This window comes from Macrobrachium rosenbergii, chromosome 28 (assembly GCF_040412425.1).
Source record: "Macrobrachium rosenbergii isolate ZJJX-2024 chromosome 28, ASM4041242v1, whole genome shotgun sequence".
Lineage (NCBI taxonomy): Eukaryota > Metazoa > Arthropoda > Malacostraca > Decapoda > Palaemonidae > Macrobrachium > Macrobrachium rosenbergii.
Genome location: NC_089768.1, coordinates 370,980 through 386,352, shown reverse-complemented (window position 1 = coordinate 386,352; position 15,373 = coordinate 370,980). Strand labels below are relative to the sequence as shown.

At 41.2% G+C, this 15,373-nt stretch overlaps 1 protein-coding gene across 18 annotated transcripts in view; it reads left to right on the top strand.

Annotated features, from left to right (window-relative positions):
• Positions 1-15,373, top strand: part of LOC136853965 (ralA-binding protein 1-like) — a 437,575-nt gene that overhangs the window by 319,115 nt on the left and 103,087 nt on the right. For all 18 annotated transcript variants that reach the window (XM_067129870.1, XM_067129865.1, XM_067129879.1 and 15 more), the window contains one exon: positions 4,946-5,076. In XM_067129870.1, the coding sequence (XP_066985971.1) occupies positions 4,946-5,076 (131 nt within the window). The remainder of the gene's footprint in view (positions 1-4,945; positions 5,077-15,373) is intronic.

The window sequence follows — 15,373 nt, the reverse complement described above, 5'->3', positions numbered from 1 at the left end:
TTTAACGCTTTGCTCACAGCGCGATTTGTATAAGATTATATATGAAAAATATTTTTTGCACTGTCATATATTTCAATATTTATATATGATAATGATATTTTTTTCATTTCTGATGGTTGCATGCTAAACTTCAGGCAATGACAAAAAAGGAGCCAAAATGAACTCTTAATCTTAAAAACTAAGCGTGCTGTGATTTTTGAAAAACTTTTTCCTCGGCGCTAACTCCCTAACACCACCGCATACGGGAGACGTTTTTTGTAAATAGAGGCTCGATGTTTAAGGGTTAAACGGTATAGAAAGTGGTTTGTACAAAGACATGATGTTGATGTGTGTGTGTATGTATATTATATATATATATATATATATATATATATATATATATATATATATATATATATATATATATATATATATATATATATATATATATATATATATATACACACACACACACACACACACACACACACACACACACACACAGGCAGCCTTGTTATAAATGGGTTCCGTTCCCGACAGCATGACAATAACTGAAAATCACCGCTAACCGAAAATCGGTGATAATAGCACTGATCCCTAGTTATCGGTGCCGATAACCAGTGATCAGCACCATTGATAACCAGCGATCAGTGCTGATAACCGGTTATCAGTGACAATAACCGGGAGTTGGTGTTGAAAATCCGGTAATCGTCATCTCTAGACAAGCGCTGTAAAACCGATCGCCGATAACCGGGGACTGCCTGTATATACATACATTTTATATATATATATATATATATATATATATATATATATATATATATATATATATATATATATATATATATATATATATATGCAAATTTTGTTGAATTCAATGGCTTTTTGGTTGTTGATCAACTTTTATTAGTTTCATAGTACTTTCTAAATCTTCTACGTTCTTCAAGGTGTAACTGATGGATAAAGAAACGAAGATTAACTCTGTTCCATTTACTGGGAACACAACACCACGGCTGTTCCGTCACTTGTCGTGACCTCTTCAAAGTGTACTGCATTTTCTTTGTGTACTCATGTTTTATTACGTGGTGTGGACGGAATTGTTGCGTCCAAAAACACTGACAACAAGTACATTTAAATACAATACAATCAGATTAAAGTACAAAAATTGTTTTAATAGTATTTAAGTTGTGCAAAAATAATACATTACAAAAAGATTTACAATCAACAATTTTCAGATGAACTATAATGTAAACAAAAACCACGTGTGCTGGTTGTTTGGCAACAATTAAAAATTTAAATAGGAGTACAGGATATGGATTGTGGGGAAAGGGTGAAGGGTAAGGAACAGAGGGGGGGACGGGGCTAGGATTGAGAGAAAGAGAAAGTGCGAGAGAGAGAGAGAGAGAGAGAGAGGTGATTCAAGAAATGTTGTTGTCATTATTTGAGTTATTTGCTCTTCCGGTGTTGAATGTTATTGACCGCCTACAAGATAGGAGCAATCTTTCTGCTTCCAGTTGGTGGTTCAGGGTCAGTCTTTGTAATAAAATGTAGATCGATTCTGCTATGATTAGTTGGTATATTATATACAGTACATGTGGAAAGTTAAGCCACACCCCTGAAAAAAATGCAATTTTTAGGATTAGTCATTGAAAAAGTATGATTTGGAGCACTTATCCCCTCACTAATACTTGGTTGTGTTGCCCAGGTGCTTGATGACTTCTCTAAGTCGCTTGGGAACACTGTCTGCAAGATTTTGGAGGGTCTCTGGCTCCAATGACTCCCAAACCTCCCTGATGGCTACTTCGAGCTTTGGGAGAGAAGAGGTATCCCGGGTCGGGAGTTGCCTCTTAATGATGCTCCAAAAGTTCTCAATGGGATTTAAATCAGGCAAGGACCCTGGCCAGTCACTAAAAAAGGCCATGTCACAGTCTTTTAACCAATTGACCACTAGTTTAGCGGTGTGGCACGGTGCTCCATCCTGCATGAAAACTGGTGCCACTGTTTTCAAAAGATTCCTCTAAGTGATCCCCAAAAGCTGGAAGTAGTTAAACCTGTTCATATACTCATTCTTGGGAGGAACACTAACTTCCCAACACCATCATACCCAAAAGAAGCCCATACCATCAGGGTAGGTGGGTGCTTTACCGCCTTGGAGGTGTACTGGGGGAGGTGGGGATCGGAGCCATACAGATGGTATACCCTCTTAGCACCACTACCTGTCACATTGAACGTAGCTTCATCTGTCCACCACACCTCTCGCCACTTAGTAGGCTCCCAGACCAAGTACTTTTTTGCAAAAGCAACCCTTCGTTGCTTTTGCTAAGCGGTCAGGAGCGGCTTTTTCGTGGCCTTGTAGGACCGCAGCAAGAGGTCGTCGTGGATACGTTCTTGCACCATCCCTATGGCCACATTTCCCAGCACGTGAGCGTTCTTATCCTTGATCTCAGGTGCTGTGAGAGAAGGATTCTTCTTTAGCTGATGGTGTATAGGCCTTAAGGTAGCAGGTTTGATCTTGTGGGGCCTCCCAGACCGGGGTTTTGGGGTAGGAAGGGTGTTGGCGTCTCCCTCCTCGTACTGATGGAGCCATCAATACACAGTACGCTTCGATAACCCCTTCTGCACACAAATTTCATGAACAGGGATACCTGATTTGTGAAGGTCAATGATTGAGGATATCTCCTCTCTTCCGACAACCTTCCTGGACATCGGACACAGACAACACAGCACAAAATGTGGAAAAAACCATGAGGAACAGAGCGTGAAATAATGGTGGAAACAAAAAACAAATCAGTCACCAGCCACAGACCGCAGATGACTAATGGTTTTGTATTGTTTGAAACGAGGGTTGCCAACCCATAGATTATCTCACATGCGGAAGCTTAACTTTTAGCTGCCTTCCTTTCGGTTTATGGGTACTGTCAAAAGCGCAAAAATTATAGCCACTCACTAAAAATGGCTTATTTTTCCGCGTGTACTGTATATATATATATATATATATATATATATATATATATATATATATATGTATGTATGTATATATATTATATATACAGTAAACCCCTGTATTCGTGAGACCCACCTATTCACAGATTTCTCTGTGGAATGTATATACCCATTATTCGTGGAAAATTTGCCTATTCGTGGTATTTTTCACTGAGAAATATTCACTAATTACTGTATTTTCATATCATTTTCATGATTAAATGCACTTTTTGTGATAAAACTATTAAAACACTCAGGTATAAGGATTTTTAGAGGTTTTTTGTGTTTAAACTATCAAAATAGGCAGTTCTAAGTGTTTTTAGAGGGGTTTTAAGTACTCGCGGATTTTAGCTATTCAAGGGGGGGGGGGTGAAGTATGCATCCCCCGTGAATACGGGGTTTTACTGTATGTGTATTCCTGATCACTGGTGACTGTGGACAGTTGGTGCATGACAAGGGTATTATTTTACTGTACAGTGTTAAACTTCACTTCAGGAGCCGAGCTCTTATGGACCTCATCAACTATCCTTGGCTGTATTTTGTGTTCAGCATACAGTACTGTGCTGAAAATAGTTAAATGTATTTTAACAAATACTTGTTGAAAAAAACAACATAACACATGTTGGCTTTTCTATTTTGTTGTCTTTTTTTAAACAAGTAAGGGTAACTCTGCAGATGTTTTCAGTCTACTGAACACCCAAAAATATAAACAAGGTAATGCAAGGGGAACATAGTGCAACTGGCAAGTTGAAAAAAAAGTGCATAAGAGCTTGGCCCTTGAAGTGAAGACGAACACTGTACAAGGATATACCCAAACCTTTTTTTTCTTAACTGAGTCTGGTATCAATCGGCTTTGATAAAATTGGTCTCACTGACTTCAAAGGGTAGGGTGGAGGGAGAATAGTCAACACACTCAGCCATCCAAAGTTAGCTGGAAAGTGTTGTATGTACAGGCATAGAAAAAGATTGTACTGTGGTAATCCTCACGAGGATCACACGATATTGACTGAAGATACGCCCAGCTTTCAGTGCCATATATTTACTCTGTGTATAGTTCAACACCCTTTTGCAGCCAAACAGTATTGCTTACTGATTATGGGTTTGCCAAAAAATAAAAGGATCATTGAAAATTAGTATGATAAATTTCTAATGATAAAGAAAATAATTCTATGGTATAGTATTGTGTAGACAATGAATCATAAATGAAATAAGGCCTGATTGTGCCCGTATGTGTTGCTGATCAAAGTGTCTTCAGTATTGTTTTCATTGTCTTCAGTTGAGATGTGTGTTGTAGTTCCTGATCAACATTTCTCTTAGTTCTAACTATGGGAGAAACTTTCATTAGAGTGTTTTTAGGGTACCATTACAATGCATCACCATTTCTTACCAGGAAGACTCAAGATAACCTAACTGTTTGCACCTAATAACACTATTGTAGGCAGTAAGCTTAAATGAAACTATAGGTTTGTTTTGTTATAGAGGAGCAAACTTGAATTTGTAGGTAATCATTTGAGATATAGCAAAGTTAAAAGGTTGTCTCTTACATCAGTATTTGCAAAGCAATTGTAAAATAATTACTGTGACCTTTGGAACAGTCATAGAAATATTTGAAGATTTCCATTGATGCAAACATTGCTGCTTGAAGGTTTTTCTTCCTCCACCCTCTCTAATTGGTTTTGAAAAGTTGACATTGATCAGACGGCTAAAAAAGAATAAAAAGCCCAAATGAGGAAGGTGGTTTTCCATATTTAGCAGTTACAGACACTTCTGCATTAATTTGGCATTTGAAATTTTGTGATAGCCTATCGCTGGGTAGGCACGTGAAGTCACTTCTGAAACTGGTTTGTGTTTGTGAAGCATATTTTTTTTTTTAACAATTATGTTTGTTGAAATGGTCTGAAATATATGAGAGTGTCTGTTTTTAAAGGTATACCGTCTATGTTTTATTTTTATGACAATATTTAGTGAATTTTCAATATTTCAGGAACATGACACAAAGATGACATACCAAAATGTAAGCATTGTTCTCTCGCCAACAATGCAGATTTCTCATAGAGTACTGAATGTCTTGTTTCTAAATCATACGTATTTGTTTGGGAATGTTGTGATAAAAAGGTAAGTTTCCTTGATTATTGTGAAGAATTGTTGACCTAAGTAGTTGTTTAGAAATTTGCTACCTTCCACTGCTTCGGTGATTCTATTGCAAAAATTTGCAATCTGTAAAAGTTTACTTTTGTAGGTGTATGGTTCAGTGTCCTAAAATAATCTTTTCAATTTTTAAGTACATATTTCTTTTTACACATTTATCGTTCACTTGCATCAAGGCCCTTCTTCCCCCCTGGTCTGATCTTTTCTTTAGCAGAGCTTTGTACTGAATATAGTGTGTAACTCTAGTGTGTAGCATGTATATAGTATGTATAACAACAGGTGAGAGATAAGGGTCAGAACCCTACAGAAGTGGAATCTTTCACTGCTAAGACTATCAGAAAAACTGAAGTGTAAGGTTAGGGCCAACATTTGAATGTACTGAGCGGATTTTTCTTAAATAATTTTCATTCGTGTTGAACATTTTTGTAATTTTAAATTGACACATATGCAAATCAGGTCACTCAATTAATGATTGCCACTGTAATGATATTAAGTAGTGCAGTCTGGACACAGGTTTCCTAAGGAGGTACAAATTACATGGGATACAAATGTTTGGTGTCCTAAGGCGGAGGAGCATTTAGGGGAGGAATACGGATACCATGATGGAGAACAGATAATTGCACCTTCGTCCTCTGTGGATACCAATATTATTCCTCTTGGTGGGGTGACAAACACCAAATGGCTGTGGCTTGGGACTTGTGGCTCGATCCCCATTGTTGCAAGAAGTTTGAGAAGAATAAGATATAAAATCATGGGGCTTTTAAATGCGTGGAAGAACTACAGAAGGGAATAAATATTCGATAATGGTTAAAGGAAAGGGGGTTGGATGATAAATCCACTTAATGGATAACTAAAAATTAAGGGTATGAAGGAATGGAAAGGATAAAGTGACTGTGTTTTTAGGGTGCCTGAAAGAAGCATAGGAGGGAAGGACTAACACTTTACTAGCAAGAAAACTTAGTGGATCGTGAAATTATATTCATACATTAGGCCAAGGAATGTAATGGTAAGTGTGAAGAAAGATCATTATAATAGTAGGAGGATATGGTACAGAAATGGAAAAGAATGAAGGTGAAAGTTTTAAGGGATCTAAGGGAGGCTGATTGTATGTTTCACTGTGTTTTAAGATTGAAAAAAATTGGTTGTGGTGGCTTTTTAAATGTAAATGTAGGTAATAGTGAAATTTCCTCCAGGAAGAGTTCATGGTCCTGTAAGAGACATTCCCCCAGGCTTTGTCTTAGAGGGTTATGCAATGGAGGATGTTAGAGTAGTTTCTCCAGAACTCTCTTAGGGGTAACTCTTTGTTGCAAGTTACTTCAAAGCACTTTTGAAGCAGTGGTTTTGTGTAGTTTCATGAAATCAGAGATGATCTGCTATTCCACAGGCTGGCTGAGGGGAGTTGTTTAGGAGACAAGAACTTCACCCTTATGAAGCCAGACTTCTGCAAAAACTTGATCTCCAAGCTTGGAAGATGAGCAGGAACATTGTCTGTGGCAAGAAGGCCATTCAGGGACAAATATATTTCATGATTGTTGGGCCAACCATTTCATAAGGCTTCATAAGACCAACCAACTAATGTCAAGAATTATTGCTGGTATAGGCCAAAAATAGTCTGTTGGCACAGTGATTAAGTTTGAAAGCACTTATGGGAGGATGACTTTTTGGTCTGCCCACCACAATTATCTGGAGTATTTGTATTCACACTTCTTCAAATTTGGCAAAAATGCATGATGCAACTATGCCACTAATAGCCAGATCTGTGAAAGAAAATTTCCACCACAGTCCTTTTATTCAGGATTCTTCAATGGATTTGTCAAAGCATAATTTATGAAGACTTGCTGCAGTTACCAACAACAGGAAAATTTTCATGTTTCAAAACCTGTTGTTTGATAGTGTAACTGCCAATTCATCCTTATAAAACTTTATAAAACAAATTGAGAAGATACAGTACTATATGGATATTAGTGAAATTTTACTGGTTGTATTTATGCTCAAAAGTATGTTTCTTATGATTTTGTTATTGGTTTTATTTACTGTTTACAGTAAACCCCCCCATATTTGCGGTCTCATGATTCGTGGACTCACCTATTCGCAGATTTCTCTATGGAACATATATAATGTATGATGCATTATTTGAGGAAAATTCGCCCATTCATGGTATTTTTCACTGAGAAATATTCAGTAATTACTGTATTTTCATATTTTCATGACAATGCACTTTTTGTGATTAATCAATTAAAATACTCAGGTAGTGCTCAAGTTACGATAATTCACCTTATGATAATTTGATTTTGCAACCGGGTAAGCAATTAATAACGATGTGACAATATTTATAAAATATTCTTAAATTTCGCGCGGGCGCAGGCAGCAGCAGATAATCAGGCAGTGAGAGAGACCAAATTACAATAGACCAACTTCTTTTCCTCCATCTCTTTATCCTATCTCCTAGTTAAAAAAGTAAAAGAGAATGATAAAAGTATTGTTGGTAACGTTATACTCTTGCGTAAATGCGTACAGCTATAAACAACCGATTGAGAAACTGTTGTTTTGCTTCAACGAATCGGATAACAACAGCCGTTTTGTTTGTATTTCAACCATTGTACAGTAATACACAATTACCGTAGGTTATAGTACAAATGACGTTAAGTAGGGTAGGACTGATATATTTGTACATCATACCCTTATTCGGTATGGATAAAAGATCGGCAAGGAAATATATTGCTAAATTTAAGCTGCAAGTTGTAGCTGAAGCTGAGAAAACAATGTTCAAGCTGCTAATGACTATAAATTATCGTGTATCGGCAACATGGATGAAACTCGACCGTAATTAAAATTGGGGAGAGTATTTTAATGCCTTCGAAGGCAACAATAAGCCAGGCAATAAAACACTCACCATTCTCTCGGCAAAATGCTGCATCCTGGTTCCTGCGGGCAGGCGTCCATTTCTGGGTAGCAAAAATCACGGATGAGGAAACCAAAGCGGACGTCACCATGACAACGCTGCCGGAGGAGGTCTTCAACAAAATCACCCCATGGTTGGACTCGCAGCCAGGCAAAGTTAAGTACAGAGACCTGCGAGAGAAACTTGTCGACACATACTCCATGCCCATCCCAGAGAGAGCCCAACGCGCCCTCGACCTGATGACCCAGCCCCTGGGGATGCATCACCCAGGGACGCCTGGGACGAACTACAAGGTCTCCTGATGCTGCCGGGCATCAACTCAGACGGACAGAGGTGGGAGATCAGCTTGTCGTGGGAAATATTCCTTCGACGCCTTCCACAGGAGGTGGGGGCACAAATCATGGATGCAGACACCCTCTCAATGGACGAATTGGTGAACATTGCACACAAACTCCACGAGGCCACCAAGGCCTCCAAACACGCCACAAAACCTGCAGCCTGGTAGCAGAAGAAGCCGAAGTGGGGGACACAGACGTGGTATACAGGAAGAAGGCGCCACCACAGCAGCAGAAGACGAGGACAAATCCAGCCTGGTGTTACCTCCATAGGAGGTTCGGAAGTGACGCCAGAAATTGCAGAGCCCCCTGTTCTTTCACAAAAAACTAGAAAGACGGCCACCCATAACAGCAGTGTCTGCAAACCTTCAGCAACCCCAGCCAGTAGGATTCTTCATCTACAACGCCATATCAAGACGACGGATGCTGGTAGACACTGAGGCTATGCAGTCGATATTTCCGCCATCGAGGGAGGACTGCGACCGCACGTCCGGTGCCGCAGCCGCATTAGTGGGCACAAATGAAAGCCCCATCCGCTGCTACGGAACTCGGACCCGCAGAATATCCATGTTGGGCCATAAATATAAATTGACCTTCGTCATCACGGAGGTCAAGTTTCCTTTACTGGGTGCCGATTTCCTCACACATCATGGACTGCTAGTAGAAGTTGGCCGAAAACACCTGCTGGATACTGGAACCTGCTGCTCCTGACCGCTCTCTACCAGACCAGGAATGCCCGCCGTATGCTTCATCTCATCGAACAAATACAGTACAATGCCCTCCTCCACGAATTCCCAGATGTCTTCAAGCCAGAACTGCATCAGGTGCCAGGTACCCAGACCAAGCATGGCATCCATCACCACATCACCACCACAGACCCACCAACACATGCCAAATCCCGCCACCTGCCACCGAAGAAACTCCAAGATGCTAAACGAGCATTTGCTGAAGTGGAAATGATGGGTATCTGCAGAAAGGCATTGAGTCCATGGGCATCCCCCCTCCACATGGTGAAGAAACCAGACAGTTCCTGGAGCCCCTGTGGGGACTACAGTGGACCCCCTGTATTCGCGTGCTCAAGATTCGCGGACTCACCCACTCGCGGGTGTTTCTATGGAACCTATCTAAAAAATTTTCGTGGGAAACTCACGCATTTGCGGGTTTTTCCATGGAACATATCTATAAAAATATTCGCGGGAAACTCCATATTCGCAGATGCAGATTTTTTTTTCTTTTTCGTATAGCAATAGTATTCTGTATTTTCATATTTATTGTATAATAACATTAAAAAATCATGTAAATCAATAATAATACTGTACTACAGTACTGTACATATAATAGTAATAGAAATTAAATAATAATATTATGTATATAGCAATAGTATTCTGTATTTTCATATTTATTGTATAATAACATTAAAACATCATGTAAATCAATAATAATACTGTACTACAGTACTGTACATATAATAGTAATAGAAATTAAATAATAATATTATGTATACAGTACTACACTGGGTACCTTAATAATAATAAATAATACAGTACTGTACTGTACTGTAAAGTTAAATCATAATGGTAGTAACTGGTGATGAATGTTGATTTCAGTATGCTGTAGATGATGATGATGATGAATTAGTTGTGCATTACGATGAATGACGGGAGGCGCTGTCATGTTAAGGTATTTGAACATGGCAACGAAGGTGGTACAGTAGGGCTGCATGAGTATTTTACCTTGTTCATGCTCAGTGTGGGCGACCGCAATTAATGTCATGCTGTAATGGGCTGCTACTTCTCCGTGACTTTTGCCCTCTCTTAACAAAACAATCATGTCTACAGTACTTTCTTCTCATCAGTCATTACAGTAATTGTAGGCTATTGGCCAGAGGCCTTAGAAGAAGCAGAGCATTCAGAGGACATCTTAATGCACGATTTCAAAAAATATTTTTAAGCCATAGTACTGTACATGCAAAACAAACAAATGTGAGATACAGTAGCAATAAAACAGATTACACTACTGTATACTGTATTGGGTCATTTGCCGATAATTTGCCACTACGGTACACACATGGTACTACTGTACTGGTTGCGCATACATATGCTAACACGGATCTTCTGCGCATACAGTACGTACATTATATAAAATGTTTTGTTGTAAGATAGCAATAAAACGGGTTGTATATTGGGTCATTTGCCGAAATTTCCCGCTACGGTATACGCATGGTACTATTGGTTGCGCGTACATATACTAACACGGACCTTCTGCACATAAAGTACATACATTTTATAAAATGTTTTGTTGTAAGATGATTTTTAAATATTACATACAGAAAGTGTTTTAGGATGATACATAGTATAGTAAGTACTACGGGTAGTACGTAGAGCATATCTAAAATACGTAAGACAACAGGAATACTGCAAGGTACGTATGTTTACATCTGCGGTACGTAGCATTTTCATGTATGTAAAGTATATATTACTGTAATGACTGCTGTAAGTACATTTTGTAAGTTAAAAATGATTTACTAATTTTCAAATATTACAGTACTGTAATATATTAACGTAAACACAGCAAAATTTCAATAATATATATTTGTTTTTCTTAAAAGTGCTTCACCCAAGCCACCTCTCTGCAAATACTGTACACTACAAAGAAATCGCGATGCTAGATGCTGTGTACCTAGGATCAGTGATACTCGACACACTGTTGGCTGTCATCTGCAAAGCAGCCAATCCAGAAGCACCATTCATTTTCCTTGGCACTCATTGGCTGTTCACTTGGCGCTGATTGGCTGAACATTCACAACCAACTTGCGAACACGGAATTCTGGGAGGACGCTCCACGGCATCATCTTCAGATTGTGCGTATAGTTCGCAGCATCTTACCGTGTGAAACCGTGCGTCTGTCCGTTTCGATTTTTTATCTTTGTGAATTGTTGGTATTCGGCCCTAAAATGCCTGCTAAAAAACGCCCTGCTCCTTCAAAGCCTTGTGGCAAAGAGTTTAAAAGAATGAAATCTGTTATGAAACTCAAGGAGGAGGTGAAACTTCTTGACATGTTAAAGGAGGGCAAAAGTTTTGTCGCGGTTGGTCGCCATTTCAGTGTAAATGAGAGCACAGTGAGATATATCAAGAAGAAAGAGGCGGAGATACGCAAGGCGTGAGTATGAGCTACTTCGGTAGTGCAAAGACAGTTGCAACAGTGTGGGATAACACAATCGTGAAAATGGAATCTGCTCTGGCAATCTGGATAAAGGACTGCCGGAAGAAAAACGTGCCCCTCGACTCCAACATCATTCGCGAGAAAGCATGACAACTCCACCAGCAGTTATCAACTGCTAAGGAAGGCGATGACGTAGTACAGGCAGAGGAAGGCGTTGAAGAAGGCGAATTGGAATTTCTAGGCTTTGATGAACCAGCAGAAGAAGAAGAGAGGGAAGAACCCCAAGCAGGACCATCATCAGCGCCTCAAGGTTTCCAGGCCAGCAAGGGGTGGTTCCACAGATTTCAAAAGCGGTTCAACCTAAAGTCTGTTACTCTGCATGGGGAAGCTGCATCTGCAGACACTGAAGCAGCATGAAATATCCGGAAGCCTTCAAGAAGATCATCGAGGAGAAGGGCTACCATCCAGAACAGGAGTTCAATATGGATGAGACTGGCCTGTTCTGGAAGAAGATGCCTTCCCGGAATTACCGTATGAAGGACGAAGCTAAAGCCTCCGGATTCAAGGCCCAGAAGGATAGGGTTACCCTCCTCATGTGTGGGAATGCAGCCGGTTTCATGCTTAAACCAGGCCTCATTTACAAGGCTGCAAACCCCAGGGCCCTCAAGAATAAGAACAAGGCATTGCTTCCTGTGTTCTGGATGCATAACCCTAAGGCCTGGATCACCAAAGTCTCACAGAGTACTGGTTCCATCAGAGCTTCGTCCCTCAAGTTAGGCAATACCTGAACGACTTGGGCATGGAGTTCAAGGTGTTGCTGATTATGGATAATGCTGGTGGCCACCCTCTCGATCTTTCTTACAAGGGAGTCCAGTTTGAGTTCCTCCCTCCCAATACCACCTCTCTCCTCCAGCCTATGGACCAGGGCGTGATCTTTGCCTTCAGGGCACTCTATACCGGGAACTCCCTCCAGCACCTTGTAACTGCAATGGACAGTGACAGTGAATTTACGCTAAAAGAATATTGGCGTAAATTCACGATTGCCACATGTCTGAGCATCATCAGCCGATCACTGAATGACATGAAGAAGGAGACCCTGAACGCATGCTGGAACAAGTTGTGGCGGAGTGTGTTCATGATTACAGGGCTTCTCTCCTCAAGAAATTCAGCATTCGGCCATTAATAAGGCTGTCCAGTTGGCGAGGATTCTAGGTGGGGAAGGCCGAGGACATCACCGAGGATGAAATTGGCACCCCTTATTGATGCTCACTCTGACCCCTGACGGACCAGGATTTGGAAGAGCTGACGAAGTCTGCCAGTGAGGAAGAAGATACGCCAGGTTCAGGGGAGGAGCAGGAGGAAGAGGAGAGCGGCCTGACTTTGGAATGTCTGTCCGACATGAAGAGAATGATTCAGGATCTGCAGGAGTATGTTTCAACATGGGATCCTTTTATGGAACGCTCCCTAAAGTTTTCAAACATGCTTGATTCAGCACGGGAGCCCTATAATCAAACCCTCACCACCATGAAAAAGCAGCGACAGCAGCTGCCTATCACCATGTTCATCAAACGGACGAAGAAGGCCCTTCCAAAGCCTCCCAAATCACCCAATGAAGTGCCTCCCCAGTCGCCTGAAGTAGTGCCTCTCGAATCGCCTGAAGAAATGCCTCCCCAACCGCCTGAAGTCGTGCCTCCCAAATCAACTGAAGAAGTGCCTCCTGAAGGTGAAGAGGCACCCTCAGATGAGTTGTAACAACTCTGCTTTGCTGTGCAGTCATATCTTCATCATTATTCATCGCACTGCACAGCTAATTCATCATCATCATCTTTAATCAACATTCATCACTGGTGAGTACCCGTGTGATTTACGTATGTAGTAATCTTAATATGTAAGTACAGAAGTATGAAATTTTTTAAAATGTGCATAATTTTTTAAAGAATTTTTTGTCTTTGTGAATTACGTATACGTAAATACCAATGTTCCCCCCGAAAAGAAAACGGGACGCTTATAACTGTATGAAAGAAAATGTGTGACTGAATACGTAGGGGGGACTGGAGTATTTTAACCTATAGCTGTAAGCCATACAGTATGTACGTATAAATTTAACGATAAAATGTTTAAGATGACTTGGAAATTATATTAATTAGTATCATTTCAAAGATTAATACAGTAATAAGGTACAGTTTAATGTATATTTGATGTAGGCTGGTATTTTTAGGCATACTGTACAGTACTTTGGCATTGACCTTTCATGGTAGACAGGTACAAATATACGTAGTATTAAATTTTTAAAATGTGCATACGTTTTTTAAATTTTTGTCTCTCTTTTGTGAATTTCATACTGTATAACGTAAATACCAATGGTTCCCCTGAAAAGAAAACGGAACGGCTTATAACTGTATGAAAGAAAATGTGTGGCTGAATACGTAGGGGACTGGATTAGCTTCACCTACAGCTGTAAGCCATACAGTACGTACGTATAAATGTAATGATAAAATGTTTAAGATGGCTTGGAAATTATATTAATGGTAATAAGGTAATAGTTTAATGTATATTTGATGTAGGCTGGTATTTTTAGGCATACTTTGGTGTTTGACCCTTCATGGTAGACAGGTATAAGCATTTTTAGAGGGGCGTTGTAAGCAATCGCAGATTTGACCTATTCACGGGGGGGGTGTGGGACGCATCCCCCGCGAAAACGGGGGGTTCACTGTATTGTCGGCTGAACCTAATTACAACACCGGACCACTATCCCCTGCCAAACATGCAGGACCTAACAGGTGCCCTGCACGGGGCCAAGATATTCACTAAAATGGATTTGCTCAAGTCCTATTTTCAGGTACCGGTACATCCCGACGACGTTCCGAAGACAGCCATCATCACGCCGTTCAGGACATACACCTTCTCCTACTCCACCTTCGGTCTCAGGAACGCAGGGGCCACATTCCAGCGCCTTATGGACAGCACCTTGGGGGACCTACCTTTCTGTGTCTGCTACGTGGACGACATCCTGATCTTCTCCAGGTCTCCGGAGGAGCACCTGGGTCATGTCTGGGCTGTGCTGAAACGCCTTCAGGAGAACGGTTTGGTCGTCAGATTCGACAAATGCACCTTCGGAGTGGAGAAGGTAGACCTCCTAGGACACGCGGTCTCTCCAGCAGGTGTCTGCCCCATGGCCTCCAAGGTGAATGCAGTGAAGGAGTTTCCAGCACCAAAAACCTTCAACTCCCTGAAGGAGTTCCTCAGCATGGTCAACCACTACCAACGTTTCGTGCCGGGCATTGCCCGCATCATGTATCCCCTAACCGGAGTACTGAAGGGGAAGCTGAAAGCACTGACTTGGGAAGCCCCACAGCAAAAGGCGTTCGAACAGACGAAGGCAGCCCTCGCCAAAGCCACCACCTTAACATATCAAGACCCCACCGCCCCCCTGGGACTTACCACCGACGCCAGCAATGTCGCCTGCGTTGCCGTGCTGGAGCAGATAGTAGATGGTTCTCCCCGCCCGCTTGCCTTTTTTAGCTGCAAGTTAAAGCCGCCGGAGACCCGCTACAGTGCATTCGACAGGGAACTGTTGGCAATCTACCAAGCTGTGCAGCACTTCAAGTACCTTGGACGGCAGCCCTTTCACCATCCTGACAGACCACAAGCCGTTGGTACATGCGTTCACAAGGGCGGGAGATGCATGGTCGGCAAGACAGCAACAGCACCTGGTTGCTATCTCCAAATTCGGCTGAGCCATCGGTTACCTCCCTGGCAAGAAGAACCCAGTAGCCGGCGCCGTATCAAGTATTGCAATAAATTCAGTCCACCTGGGCATAGACTACGAAGACCTGGCGAAGGAACAGGCCGCAGATCCGGAAAC